This window comes from Sebastes umbrosus, chromosome 17 (assembly GCF_015220745.1).
Source record: "Sebastes umbrosus isolate fSebUmb1 chromosome 17, fSebUmb1.pri, whole genome shotgun sequence".
In the NCBI taxonomy this organism is placed as follows: domain Eukaryota; kingdom Metazoa; phylum Chordata; class Actinopteri; order Perciformes; family Sebastidae; genus Sebastes; species Sebastes umbrosus.
Genome location: NC_051285.1, coordinates 28,150,119 through 28,164,838, shown reverse-complemented (window position 1 = coordinate 28,164,838; position 14,720 = coordinate 28,150,119). Strand labels below are relative to the sequence as shown.

The 14,720-nt window shown below is 41.9% G+C and overlaps 1 protein-coding gene across 28 annotated transcripts in view; it reads right to left on the bottom strand.

Annotated features, from left to right (window-relative positions):
• dlg2 (discs, large homolog 2 (Drosophila)) overlaps positions 1–14,720 on the bottom strand; it is a 162,331-nt gene that overhangs the window by 27,887 nt on the left and 119,724 nt on the right. For 22 of the 28 annotated variants that reach the window (XM_037749468.1, XM_037749456.1, XM_037749458.1 and 19 more), the window contains 6 exons: positions 13,044–13,168; positions 9,515–9,684; positions 9,102–9,238; positions 7,595–7,739; positions 6,214–6,379; positions 693–752 (listed from right to left, as the gene is read on the bottom strand). In XM_037749468.1, coding sequence (XP_037605396.1) covers positions 693–752; positions 6,214–6,379; positions 7,595–7,739; positions 9,102–9,238; positions 9,515–9,684; positions 13,044–13,168 — 803 coding nt within the window. The remainder of the gene's footprint in view (positions 1–692; positions 753–6,213; positions 6,380–7,594; positions 7,740–9,101; positions 9,239–9,514; positions 9,685–13,043; positions 13,169–14,720) is intronic. The other 6 variants (XM_037749475.1, XM_037749477.1, XM_037749479.1 and 3 more) reach the window with 2 other exon arrangements.

Sequence of the window (14,720 nt, the reverse complement as noted above, 5' to 3'; positions counted from 1 at the left end):
GTATTAACATTTGATATCTAGAAGCTTAAATGATTAATAGTTTTAAGGAAATTAATTTCTGTTATGAAAATGTATGCAGCAAACTGATCCAAGAGCTTTTAAATATTGTGTACTAATATCATGATCTAAAGGGACAGATCATGCATCATAACCATGGTTATTGATGCAGTAGTTTGGTTTGGCAAGGAGGGTTATCTTCATTTTATCCATTTTATTATTACTTACTGGATGTATTACTTACTGGGTTTTTTCCTACGACGGTGGTTCTTAAACTCAGTTTAAACTGACAAATGCAGGAAGGACAGCTGGCTGTATGCTGCGGGTGCTTATACCGCTTTGTATTATGTTTTTATATTTATTTTTTTACTTGCTCTCAAGTCTGTTTCACTCCGCCGGAGTCGGGGACGCAGCTGAAACGAGGCTGAAATAGTCCTACATGCCACTTTAATACAAAAGGGTGTAGTGAAGTGTAATCTATTCATCCATTCTATTTTTAAAGTGATTTATACATCACTGCCACACCTCGACGAATATCACTAATATCACTAATACTCAACAGTACCTTTAGTAAGGCATCAAAATGAAAAGGGGCTCATGCTTTAAGTGTCATGATGTCATTTCTATTTCAAACGACACATGCGATGACCAATGTGCAGCATGCAGTAGGTGACTGAGCACGCTACGTATCTCACCTCAACTGGAAGTGCTGGGAATCAAACCTGTGACCCTCCACGTCCTCTAGTGAAGGATTTCTAATAGGATGGAAAAAAGTCAACTTTCCATAACCAAACATTGGTAACCATCTTTTATCATGAAATGCTGTTATTTTGCTGTTTAAATTCATTAAGACACTGACGACAGACACACTGAGGGGGGGGGGGCATGCTACACAGAACAAAACGAGGCAGCTGAAAACAGAAAAAGCCATGTCCTTGAAGTCAATGTCCATGTCAGGGATTCATCAACAACATCATCACTAAACATCAGAGTGTGTTAGCTCATAAACAGCATGCCTGCATGGAGAGGCACTGCTACAGTAATCTGATGCACACACTCCATATCGTTGGTTAAACCCTCAGTGTGTGCATGTTTGCTGTCTGTGAACTGATTCAGGTGTGTTAACTGGAGCATGCAGTACAGTTTGTATGATATCTTACGATTAGGGATGCACCGATACCGATATCAGGTATCGGGTCTACATTCAGCGTATCCTGTGGTTTGCAGAAAGATACAATGCCAACATGTTTTCTGGCGACTGGGTTGGCGTTCTCTCTCTCCCTCTCTTCCCCTCTCTCTTTCTCACTCTCTCTCTCTCTCTCTCTCAAGCAACTCTGTCCCTTCTGGCAGACTGTGGCTGAAGAAGGAAATGTAAACCTAAAGCTACCTGGTATAATCATAGTAACAGCTACTCTAACTCACACACTACACTCCTTGACATTTAAGCATCTCAAGAAATAAATGACACGTATATAAAGCCTGAAATAAAGTGCTAAAGAGAGTTTGGGTGGGTTTACCCTCCACTGCATCTGGTGATATGAGCCGCCCTTCAGGCAAGGGTGTTTCACTAATCATATTTCAACATGACTAACCAACATGGCAGCGCTATCAAAGAAAATATGAGTGTGAATGTCGCAGGACACCAAACAAAATGAGGTCACTTCATCTGCTTGCACAGTGTTTCTGTTTCAGACAGCAGAAAGCAATGACAAGAGACCGAGGAGGCCGAACACTGCAGGGCTGAAGCTTAATGCGTGTCAAAGGTCAGAGAACGTAAAGTATGTAAATGATGTCTTATATTTAATTAAAGCAAGTGATCCAAAACATGCCGAGAACCAAATATTTTCTACCAGCTGTTATTCTTCTCTGATTCCTGGATTCTGTGCTTGTACTGAGTCTCAATAATGACCCACTGGTGAGCTGCAGAAGCACAGAGAGGTCTGGACAGTTGGCTTCGTTTCTCCTGCTGAATCATTCATAGTGAAATGAGCTGAGCTGAGGCAGCCAGTCAGTCCAGATCAGACCAAAATGCAGTGACCTTGTAAGGACCCGTAGGTGCCATTCAGAGTCTGGAAGGGGGACTGTACACAGCTGGCCTGTGGAGGTGCGGTGCATCGCGCTTCTTTTTTTTATTTATTAGCCTTTAACTCAGTCAGGTTGTGGAAAGTTCAGTAACTTTGTGCATTTCTGAACTTCTTAACAAACTGGAAGGCAAATCTAGTGCCATGCAGCAGTCAGAGAAGTATCTGCATATTAATGTTAAGGAAAACAACAGGGACTCAAACTGTGGAGGATTTGGAGATGATCTGAAGAAGCTATGCTATTCAAAGAAGACGTTTCAATTGCCGGGCAATAAGGTGAAAATGACTGATGACAACATGGTGATCTTCAGAAGAATTTGGTTAGCAATACGTTGTTTGGACTTCACGCCCGATAACAGCTATAGATCTAAGGCATATTACTTGGTAAAGTAATAAATTAAGAAATCATTTTGGTATGATATTATGAATTTCTAATTAGCAGTAATTCCTAAAATAAATCTGAAAACATTAAACAATACCACTCTTGCTTTCCTATCTAGGTTATTTGGCCTTCCTTTTAGTAGAATATCTCCATGAGGACTTTTAGTACATGAGCTGCGTGGCTCCAGATTGTAATGATGAGCATAGGATATCTGGGGTAAGGAGGTGCAGGTCTGAGCTGCCAGAAGGGTTTCTCCCCTCTTCTCTCACTTGGCCAAACAGTAATATCAATATTCAAAATTCTGACTGCCTCATAGATGTGGGTCAACACGGGTCTACTACACCCACTAGTGGGTTTTATCATCTATTCACATGGTGGATCACCAAAGAAGGTATAAAAAAACACGACAGCGACCTCTAGCGACCGTAGTAATTATGACAGGAGCAGAAGTGGAAGTCAGGCGCTGTAGTATAGACAGCCTGACACTCCATAAAGGGTGGAGGTCTGGGACGATGGGTGAGACACAAAACACGGGGTTTTCACCCAGGAGACTGGAGGTGAAACCAACATTGTGTAGTTGTCTTTGTATTCAGAGTTATTTTAACCCAAAACACAATGTTTTTCCCTAAACTTAACTAAGTGTGTTCTTTTTTGTTGCCTAAACCTAATGAAGTTGTAGTTTTATTGCCTAAATCTAAAAAAGTTGTAGTTTTGTTGCCTGAACCTAAAGAAGTTGTAGTTTTGTTGCCTAAACCTAAAGAAGTTGTAGTTTTATTGCTTAAACATAAAGAAATTGTAGTTTTGTTGCCTAAACCTAAAGAAGTTGTAGTTTTGTTGCCTAAACCTACAGAAGTTGTAGTTTTGTTGCCTAAACCTAAATACATTTCAGTTTTGTTGCCTAAACCTACAGAAGTTGTAGTTTTATTGCCTAAACCTACAGAAGTTGTAGTTTTGTTGCCTAAACCTAAACAAGTTGTAGTTTTATTGCCTAAACCTAAAGAAGTTGTAGTTTTGTTGCCTAAACCTACAGAAGTTGTAGTTTTGTTGCCTAAACCTAAAGAAGTTGTAGTTTTGTTGCCTAAACCTAAAGAAGTTGTAGTTTTATTGCCTAAACCTAAACAAGTTGTAGTTTTATTGCCTAAACCTAAAGAAGTTGTAGTTTTGTTGCCTAAACCTACAGAAGTTGTAGTTTTATTGCCTAAACCTACAGAAGTTGTAGTTTTGTTGCCTAAACCTAAACAAGTTGTAGTTTTATTGCCTAAACCTAAAGAAGTTGTAGTTTTGTTGCCTAAACCTACAGAAGTTGTAGTTTTGTTGCCTAAACCTAAAGAAGTTGTAGTTTTGTTGCCTAAACCTAAAGAAGTTGTAGTTTTATTGCCTAAACCTAAATAAGTTTTAGTTTTGTTGCCTGAACCTGAAGAAGTTTAATGGCCTGATAACAGTCGAATCGGGTGAGAAATGAATGCATCTACTGGAGATGCGTTATCAGTTATCCCAGAGAGAGAGGATCCACTTTGCTCTGTAGTATTTACACTGTTTGTTCCGACTGTATGTGTAGAACACAGTGTTCAGAGCTACTGTCACAGTGCTTCACTTTAGGTCAGCAAGATAATCTCAAGCACCTTGGCCAAGAGCAAATAGTAAACCTCTTAACTCCAAAGAGAATGGAGGACTAATCCTTCACTCAACAAAGCTTAACACGGGGCTCCTCCAGTTATCCCCTCAAATGAGCTTTTGTTATCACTCTGCTGCAATATTCCTCCATCGCTCTTTATTTTGCAAATGGAATATGACAACACAACAGCACGCAACACTGACCTCATCTAACAGAGAAGCATTACGGAGTGTGTGAATTTATTTGTTCATTGTGATATCCACCACTTGTCCTAAAAAAATCTTCATCATCGTCATTCTTCAAATGCAGTGACATCTAACCAACACATACACCAGCAGGGGGAACACCCCCCCTCTGAGCAGAGAGACAGAAGCGTTACTCTTAGAGATTTGACTTCATAGGAAATTCGGCCCCATTTGGTCGTGAGTCTGGTGGCAGCTTGCTGTGGGATTAGGTGTTAGGGCAGCTGAGGTGGGGAGCTGCTAATGTTTGGCTGTGACTCACTCCAGCGAGACATCTTAAGCTTTCCTCTGTTGAGACGGGGAGCAGCTGTCAGAGAGGAGCGACTGAAACCAAACAGGTAGTGAAACAGAATCAGGAAAGCAAACACAGACAGCCAAATAATAAACTGGAACTTTCAGAGATAATTTTCTGAGACTGCAGGGTTGCGTCAGAAATCCCATACGAGCATGCTATTTAGTACGCTAAAACAGTATGTAAGTATAAGTATTATAGTATGTCCGAAACCCTAGTATGAAACCAATAGTACGCGGATTGCATACTATTTCTGGCGAAATATTACAGTATACAACACTGGACACTACGGCGGCATATATACAGTATCCCACAATGCTAACGGATGTTGACGGACAGGTCTGTAATTTAACTGTAAGTATAATTTGCTAGGCGTAATATATATTTTAAATCAATTCAGACTTTGATTCTCACAAACATGTCGTTTTGGTGATGTGAGGCTGGCACGGGTTACCATGGTTACACGTCGTTTCAACCGGCAAGGAGGCTCTCAGAAAGTGACGACATAAATTCCTGCTTGGTGCGTCCGAAAAGAAAATCCATAATACTGTTTTATTTACACAGAAGTATGTTGAATAATAGTCCACATATTGAGTATGTAGTGCGTAGTATGCAATTTTGGGAATTGATTTCATTTTCACTGTTCATTAAGAACCAAAAAAGTGAATAAATATGTCACTAAAAAGTCTTTCATTTATATTTAGTGGTAAATATTTGCAGCACCGTATCGGGTTGGACACTTTTACAGCTCTCCCACAGCTGAGTTCTTCTTCTGGGTCTGCCCAACTCGTAGTTTCCATCACTTTACTGCACTGAATCATAAAAATGGTGGTTGCAGCAATGTAATATATTAATGAGCGTAACTTATCTTTACAGATGTGACAAAATGATGGATCCTGTTTTTTATGGATGACTTTTTAACAACCCCAAAAAACTCAACTGATCTCTGGAAAATACACAACAAAACACTGATGAGACAGAAAGACAGCATCTGTCTCTGCCACTGATGCCACGTCAACACCACGTCAACACCACGTCAACACCACGTCAACACCATGTCAACAGGTAAGACAGACAGATACACCGTCAAATCTTTCTCTATACATCACGTTTCAACCGGTCATTGTGCAGCGATGGTCGTGCTGCTGGACCTGAGGCAACCTTTACTGTAACAACATGATAACTTTATCAAAGCTGTTCTTAACCACAGCTCGTACCACCAACACCAGCACACAATTACAGTACTATGGCTCTTTTGTGCTTGATGCTCTGATGGTTTCCAGGCGTACGGGACGGCACTAAACACCAGAAATAAATCATAAAAAGAGACATTGAGACGCAAACACAACACAGGACGATAGAAATACAGGACTACAGTAGAGCAGTGCGGGAACGTAGACTTTGGGATTAGAGGTGATCCAAACACAAACAAACAAAGAAGTGATTTCAAATCGCATCATAACTCCCCATGGAGCTTTGATTACTCTTTGAAGAGCCACACAAACACAGATGAGTCAGGACAAAGGGTGGGAGACAGGAGGAGCGGGGGTGGACAAGTCTTCTACCTGTAGATCTAGTTGTCTGTTAGGAAGGGAGGTAATTACCGTAAGAAGGAAAAACCATCCAACCTGTTTATATCCTCTTCACCAAGTAAGTGCTTAGGGAGGGGGGAGTAACTCCCGGGGGAGATTGGAGGGAGACTGGACTTGTACTCCAGAGTGCCACTGTTGACGGGGGAAGAGATATGATTTTCCATGGCTGGATTGAAAGCTGTTGAGGGAAGAAGGGGAAGAGAGTAAAACAGAGAGGCGGCTGCTTAAACAGAGGCCAAGTTCAGACCTGGTGTCCTCAGTGATCGGGTCACGAGTGGACAGCTTTCAGTACAGGTGTGAACGCACTCGAGACGCATTGATCTTTCAGACCACATTCAGAGGTGGTCTGGGCTACATATGACCACATTCTTTTAGTGGCGAATGTGTCCTGGGCCACATTAAGGACCGCGTACTCTACTGATGTCTCGCTTGGATCGCATCTCAGGTGAATTATACAGACAGACAGACAGACGCCTCGCAGCATGGAAACCTCTGTGCTCTACTGTATCCTGTCGGTACAACTGTATTTTATTAAAACATATCTTATCTATAGACTGCATGATCTACAGACTATCAGACTAGGCACCAGAAGTGCATTATTATCATATTGTTGGAGATACTCCCACCCGCCCGGCTCTCTGAAGCTCTGTACCCGCTGTTGTCTGGCAAAGACAGCGGTGACGGCGGCGCACGCAGAGGTACAATAACCTTTTATTTTGATGTTAATAAAATGTACCCAAATTCACAAATATGTAGGAGATCACTACTGACATTCATGTATTATTACGTGTGTTTACTGCGTGTTTATTTGCATATAGAGCGGGGAAGTGAGATCGGATCACTCATGTGGAGACGCAGTCTAATGCCTTAGTGAAGAGACGTACTTAAAGCTGTCCACTTGTGTTCGGATCACTCAGGACGCATGTTATTGCCAGTTCAGATGCCAAGAAAGTATTCCTGCACACTTTGTATTTCTAATTCTCAATATTTTGTTTTCAAATTTAGTTTCAAAATAAAACCTGACGACAGTGCTATTTTTTTTGGAGTGAAAACTCAAAACATTTATATAAAGTTTCCTCTAACATTAAAAATATACTTTTAAAAACAAAGAATCTCTCACAAAATATAGCGTGCAAATAAAAATCCCATTGTATAGTTACATTTATTATCAAATTATTTTGACAAGTGTAACTACACAATAAAGATAAAGTGAGTTTATGAACCGCTTTTCCAATTTGCGTTCAAGTTAGAGATTGAAAAAGGTCACGCTCTCAGTGCACACACATCTCACGTTGCACACGACACACTTTTATACATTTACTGAATAATGCTCTCTAAAGATGATTAGTCAACTGATGACTAATCAGTTCAAATAGAAGAGGTGAGGACTTACAGTGTGTGATATCAGGAGGCCCATAGGGATCTGATAGGTAGACATTGGTGGGCTTCCCCACCTTTAGGTAAACCACGTCCGACGTGTTCTTCAGAATGGCCACGGCCTCCTCGTGAGACACTTCCTCCAGACTGTAGTTGTTCACCTGTCCAGACACAGATACAATCCTTGTTTGTGTGTTTTCTTCCTGCTCAGTTCAGATCTGACCAGCGTGCTCCCCGCCTCCTCCAGGAGACTGGATTATGACAGATGGTGTTCGGGTGAGAACACAACAGCGGGAAGGTAATTAAATTAAGCGCTGGTTAAGCAAGAGGGATGCCCTCCTCTGGAGAAAGCTCGCTGTTATACTACCGAGCCAGTATGGTTGCCACTTTCTTGCTTTCAAAACGTGTGCCAGGGACTCATTTCATCACTTATTATCATTTAGACTGAAGCTGCGGGAAGATTGTTGTCTGATTGATACACTGCTGGTTAATGTGCTGTACACAGTGGAAGCTGGTTAGTCTCTCGAATGTAATATCTGTCTATTTAATAGCGACCACTAAAAGGATCAGTGTGATGTCATGGGGCTATAAGGTCATCATGAAAGAGTCACTATATATTGTATGTTACTATTTATATAGTGTTTATTCTAGGGCTGTCAAAGTTAACGTGATAATTACACGTTAACGCAACTTGAGATTTTTAGGTTGAAGCGGCTCAGTTTTAAAGCTAGAGTGAAGATACTGGTATCATAGAAAACTAAAAAATCTAAGGAATCCATTGGTACCAACCATGTCATACTAGTTTGTCGCGAAGGAGGATAAATAACGCTCTAAACTTACGCTACATTCTGGTGAGGAAAAAACTGCCATGGCCATTTTCAAAGGGGTCTCTTGACCTCTGACCTCCAGATCAGTGAATGTAAATGGGTTCTATGGGTACTCACGAGTCTCCCCTCTACAGACATGCCCACTTTATGATAATCACATGCAGTTTGAAGCAACTCATAGTCAAGTCAGCACACTGACACACTGACAGCTGTTGTCGCCTGTTGGGCTGCAGTTTGCCATGTTATGATTTGAGCATATTGTTTTATGCTAAATGCAGTACCTGTGAGGGTTTCTGGACAATATCTGTTATTGTTTTGTGTTGTTGATTGATTTCAAATAATACATATACACATACATTTGCATAAAGCAATCATATTTGTCCACTCCCATGTTGATAAGAGTATTAAATACTTGAGAAATCTCCCTTTAAGGTACATTTAGAACAGATAAAAACAGGAACACCAGTGCGATGGTACAGTATGTTTGATTCAATTCCACAAGAACACTAAAGCACCAAAATGAGTTGAATAAATTCAACAATTCTAAGCTTCACAAAGGTTGCGTTTATAAGCCGACTGTTGTGTTGCATCACAATGGAGAGAGGTTTCCATCTCTCTAGTTACTCTAGTGTGTTGCTACTTAGAAATTTCCTTTGGCTCCTTAGCTCTTAAAATGGAACTCAATGGTGTACTCACCATTAAAAGCCTGTCTCCTACTTGTAGCCGGCAATCCTTCTGTGCTGCCCCGCCATCAATGATCTTGGTGACGTATATGCTGTTGTCGCCAGGGATGTGCTGGTTTCCAACTCCACCTGCAATACTGAAGCCAAGCCCTGTGTGCAGATTCATGTCAGGCATCAGACAATACTACCATTATGTGATGATCAAGTATCATAAATATACAGTTATGTATCTAAATATTCAGTTTTGTTTAAATATGTTATGTGTGCATGCACATGCACTGACACTTTTTATAGTAAATTAAATTAAATCAATCTGATTACCACTCCTATCGAAAAGTATTTACATCACTCACAATCTGTGTGTGATTGACGTAGCAGGAGTGTATGTGTGTGTGTGTGTGTGTGTGTGTGTCTGTCTGAGCCCACCTTTTGGTCCTTTGATGAGTTTGATCTCAATGATGGTCTCTAGCATCGGCCTGCGGCGCCGCACGTACAGCCGGACAATAGAACCCGCGACCTTCAGGGCCTCTACCGCCTTACTGTGACAAACCTCCGACACGTCTGCGTCGTTCACCCGTAAGATGCAGTCATTTACTCTGGAAGAGGAACAGTGTGGATTAAAGATGATTGTTGGTAATCATTAAGAGCACTATTTCATTCTTTAAAAGCAGTGCAAGGGGAGTGTTTGTACGGCAGATGCACAGCAGCCACCTCGGGGGAAAGTGAGTGGAGTCAAATAAAACTTTTATGGATTCACATGATCTTGATTGTTTTTATTGAGAGCCATTTCAAATGCTTAGAAAACAGCAACTTCGACACACGCTAATGAACACTGAGTGGGTTGAATTGAATAAGTGGTAACTATTATAAATACATATTAACATGTTTACAGTAGCATCTCTTCTTGAATCTCCCCGTAGGCACACACAGAGGAGACGGTGTGTGGTTGTTGTTGGCAGTAGATCATGTTTACTTTGCCGTGGTGACCCGTGTGCTCCAACATGAGTTTTAGATTGCAGGCAATGTTGTGCATATGTGTGTGTGTGTGTGTGTGTGTGTGTGTGTGTGATGTGTGACAGAGAGGGGCTGACTATGAATGCAAGCACATAAATGTGTAAATATCAGAGTCAGCGAGCGGCTCAGTTTGAATTCCCCTGAGGTGTTGACAAAATCATCCATGCCCTGGCACTCAAGGACACAACCCTCCTGAGGGTCCACAGGGACCAGCTGGGACACAGCACACACAAACACACACACACACACACACACACAAACATGCACGCACGCACGCAAAAAAACATGAAGTAGTATACCTACAGTATGCCATTATTTTGTAGTTTTTTAGTTGTCTGAATTGAGCATAAATACATTTAAATATGAATTAAGAATGTGTATCATATAGGTAGAAGTAAAGCGGTGGGGTTAGTCCTGACTGTATCTATGCTTTTACCTCTCCAAAACAACAGACTCCACAAGAAACACTTAAAACGCTCCGAGCAGTCCCTTAAGCCGAGCCGGTGCATTAAGTATGCTTAGTGCTCTGCTAGTGTGTCCCAGAGCGGCGACAGGAAGTGTGTCTGGCTTCTATAATGTTATAGAAAACCAAATCCCTATCAGGCCTTCTTCCTCACAGAGAGATTAGACTCCCCTCCATCCATAATGCATTAGTCTTGCTGCCCACCTAGGAGTGGGTGACCATCAATTAGGCTAAGTGTGATTTATGCCTGGCCTGCTTCTTCTTGCTATCTGCTCGAGATTGACGCTGTGCATGTATTACGCTCCTCTCTAGCATCTGTGATCTGACAGTAATGCTGCAGAGCTGCAGCTTGGACGAAGAACAGGAGCTGGCCTGACACCAAACCAAATCCGGCAATCTCTATCACTGCTACACGAAAAAAAAAAAAAAAAGCTCATTGCTACAGAATATTTTTTTCGGACTCTGATTTTGTTTCTTTGTTAAATAGTTTATAAATGTTTCCAAAAATCTACATCAAAAACTAATATTAAAACAAAGTTATGATATTGTAACCCTAGTTCTTTAAGCACAGGCGGAGCTCTCTACTGGACTCTATGGGTAATACTCTCCTCCAATCACGAGCACGCATTCACATTCATTCAAGCGTAGCTGGCCAATCAGGATGTGCCTACCCGGATACGTGCATTACCACAGTATAAAGGGCAGAATGCAGCACTCTCTGTCATCCGACACCCTCTTCAGCGAGTGGCACAGGAGCTACAGGGCCCCCTTGGTAGAGGGCTCCGCCTGTGTTTATAGAACTAGGGTTACAATATCGTAACCTTCGTTCTAACTCACACAGGCACACTGGGCAGAGCCCGATGGATGCAACGCCCTGCCACGACATCACATCCGCCCATCCAAACTGATCCTGACCTGCAAGAGGTTAGTCTCCGCAACCCAGATAGTACGCAACCGATCTGGGTAGTGCCATGGCTATGAGTCGATCGTGAGCTCCGGCCTGTTCTTATCGTAGCGAAGCATCGCATCGAAGCGTCGGAAGAGAACCGACCGCTGCTATCGTCGAAACTTGGGGGCAGCGCTTGGCAGGCCGGTGGCTGCTGAACCCCGCTCTCTGCGGCCTGCGTCCAGGCACTCAAGGCAGGCGTTGTGAAAGATCCTTTGCGGCAAAGAGACCGGGATATGACGAGGTTCTAGATGTGGCGACTCCATCCGTGGAGATGAGCAGTCAGTGGGCAAAACGCTGTTATGATATTGTAACCCTAGTTCTTTAAGCGCCTGTGCCCTCTACTGGACTCTATGGGTACAGTGGGAGAAGCCCGATGGATGCACGACCTGCCGCGACACAACATCGACCCATCTACACTGATCCTGACCGACTAGAGGTTAGTCGCTACTTCTTCATTACCTACAGTAGGCCGCCACAGTGGAGAAGTAAGGGGGCCCTAGTCACCAGAAGTAACGCAACTGATCTGGGTAGAACTTTCAGTGGGCGAATGCGTGCTTGTGATTGAAGGAGAACAAAGGCAAGGATTAACGATATATCACGATGCATGCACAGCTGTAATTACAGGGGAGCGTTCTAATGCTGCTTCCTGGACAACAACTGGCAGACCTGTTTTGTGAACACAGTCAGGGACGTGGAGATAACGTACATTTACTGGCATTACACCAGAAAAGGTTCCAACAGGCCAAACTGTTGTCAATCAACCGTCGGCTCTCCAGTTTCACACTTAACATACGAGTGTTCACGAAGCCTTTCACTCCAATAGAGTGATGAATGAGCTCAGGTTGTGTCCTTGCCTCCTTTTATAAACTACTGTAGCAAAGGATCTGATGGACTGGATCTACTGTATAGCTCCTCTGTTCATTTAATGCTGTTACAGCTGGTGGGTCACCCTTAAGCGTTTTAGTGTGCAGACTATCAGAGCTCAGCAAAACGCTGATGCTGCAGAGAACTGAAGGTTTATAGTTGTGGGTTTTAAATGAAGAGAGAGAAGGGACTCAAGTTCAACTATGAAAAATAATGTTTTGTTACTCTTGAGATTAAATAAAGTGTAATTTGTGTGATTATATACATGCTAATGGACAAAATAGTTTGCAGGCTTCACATAAATATGAGGCATCAGCCAGATAAATAAATAAATAAGTTCCGGCAAGGCTCCCCTGTGAGCCATTATAACAGCACTTTAAAATGCACCAACAGAAAAATCATACTGCTGTATAATAATCTCAAATGTGTTCTATATGAAAGATTTCTGAAGGGATCATCCAGTGCAGTATAGTGGAGGAGTAAGCAGTGATATAGTGGAGCGGTGAGTGGTGAGAGAGATTGTCATCCTCTTAAAGGAGATCAGTTTTTTTCTGACATTTTTCTGAGACATGCATGCAAGTTTTTATTTCCCTGTCAGGTCTGAAAACTTTCCTATAGTTATCTCTTATTAAAAAGCGGTGTGGGGGGAAGTGTAAGTGACTGACCTTAGCCGTCCATCCTCTGCTGCAGCTCCTCCAGGGATGATCTTGGTGATGAAGATGCCGGGATCGTCACCGATGTGTGGGTTATCCGTCCCTCCGGCGATGCTAAAGCCCAACCCCGAGTTACCCTGCGGCCGTGGGGAGAGCGAGTCAGTGACAGGCAGGCTTATTCTGTATGTAGTGTGCCAAACTGGCAACACATCAACTGCATGATCCCCATTGTTCAGTGGGACCGTGTTCAGAATCCTATTATAGAAACAGTCTAGATGTAACAGTAAAAACATGATTCCTGCTGCTGCTATAATTTCAAGAGGGAAACGGAAACAGTGGTTGCCAACCTTTTGTGTCCGACATGTCGATGAAATGAACAACCCGTCAGCTACATCGCTGTCACGTTCTAAATGTGTTCATTTGGGCTTATTTTAAACTAAACGGCTCCCTGTGGATTTTTAAAATGAATAGCTGTTTTATTGTTTACATTTTCATTTTTATTTATCATTGTTGTAGGTCTTTGGTACGACGGTACGACGGTACGACGGAGTATTAGGGCCACATTGAGGGAAAGAAAATAAATCTGAGATTTCGAGAATAAAGTCATAATATTATAAATCAGTAATTTTACGCGTTATTTTCTTTTTTCTCGTAAAGTTATGACTTTATTCTCGTAATATTTCAACTTTTTTTCTTGTAATATTATGACTTTATTCTGGAAATCTCCGATTTTTTTCCCCTCAATGTGGCCCTAATACCGTTGTAGTAGTACATTTGCACTTTGGCCCTCACTGCATTAGACTTACAGTATATACTACATACTTAGACTATAAACTGTGTTACCGTCATCAAGTGGATTTATTTTTTCCCCCTAGTTTTTTATTAATTCCTTTCTAGTTTTTCAAATCTTATAATCTTTTCACGTATCCCCTAGCAACTGTATATTTACCCCCTGGCCTACCACTGCTTTGAAATCACTGACACACAATAAAATTAATCTTGTATACTATTTGACAGCACTGTGCAAACAAATAAATGTACCTGCAAGCAATGTTGATTTTTTAATTCTCTTGAAAAGCACAAGTAACAATTCAATGAAATATAAGCGATATAAGAACAAATGTCCTCTTATTTTTGTTTGTATCCACGATTAGTTTTTATTTTGTTGGTAACCTAAAACATTGATATCTGGGATACACCAATGTTTTCTTATTTTTGCTCTTCTCTGAGGTAAGAGAACGTTTCATGACTGGTTGAGAGCACTCTCACCAAGATAAGAAAAAAACATCTTGTCTTCACAGCTGAGCTGTCATTAGCGGACGGTGGACACAGGGCCGTGACGTCACATGAAAACTATGAATTCATGTGCCAGTATTTGCACACGGCACAACACCTGCCCTTACAGTGTCTGGGAGGCGTTACCTTTGCTAATAATATCGGCCACATGCCTCCAATTTATGATCAAGTGGGATTCATCTTGGGTGAGAGCAGATTTGGATGGTTAAGAACGTTTGGTGCATCTGGAGCTGACTTCTCTTATTTTTTTTCTCTTAACAGAAAAATGTAAGAGGAAGTTATGAGAATGTTGCTGCATGATTTAACGGTGTGGCTCTCTGCTCTCAGTAGGATTACAAAGTGGTCGGAGGTGTTAAGTCTTCAGTGTGCCATTACAAAATGGCTCCGGCGTCC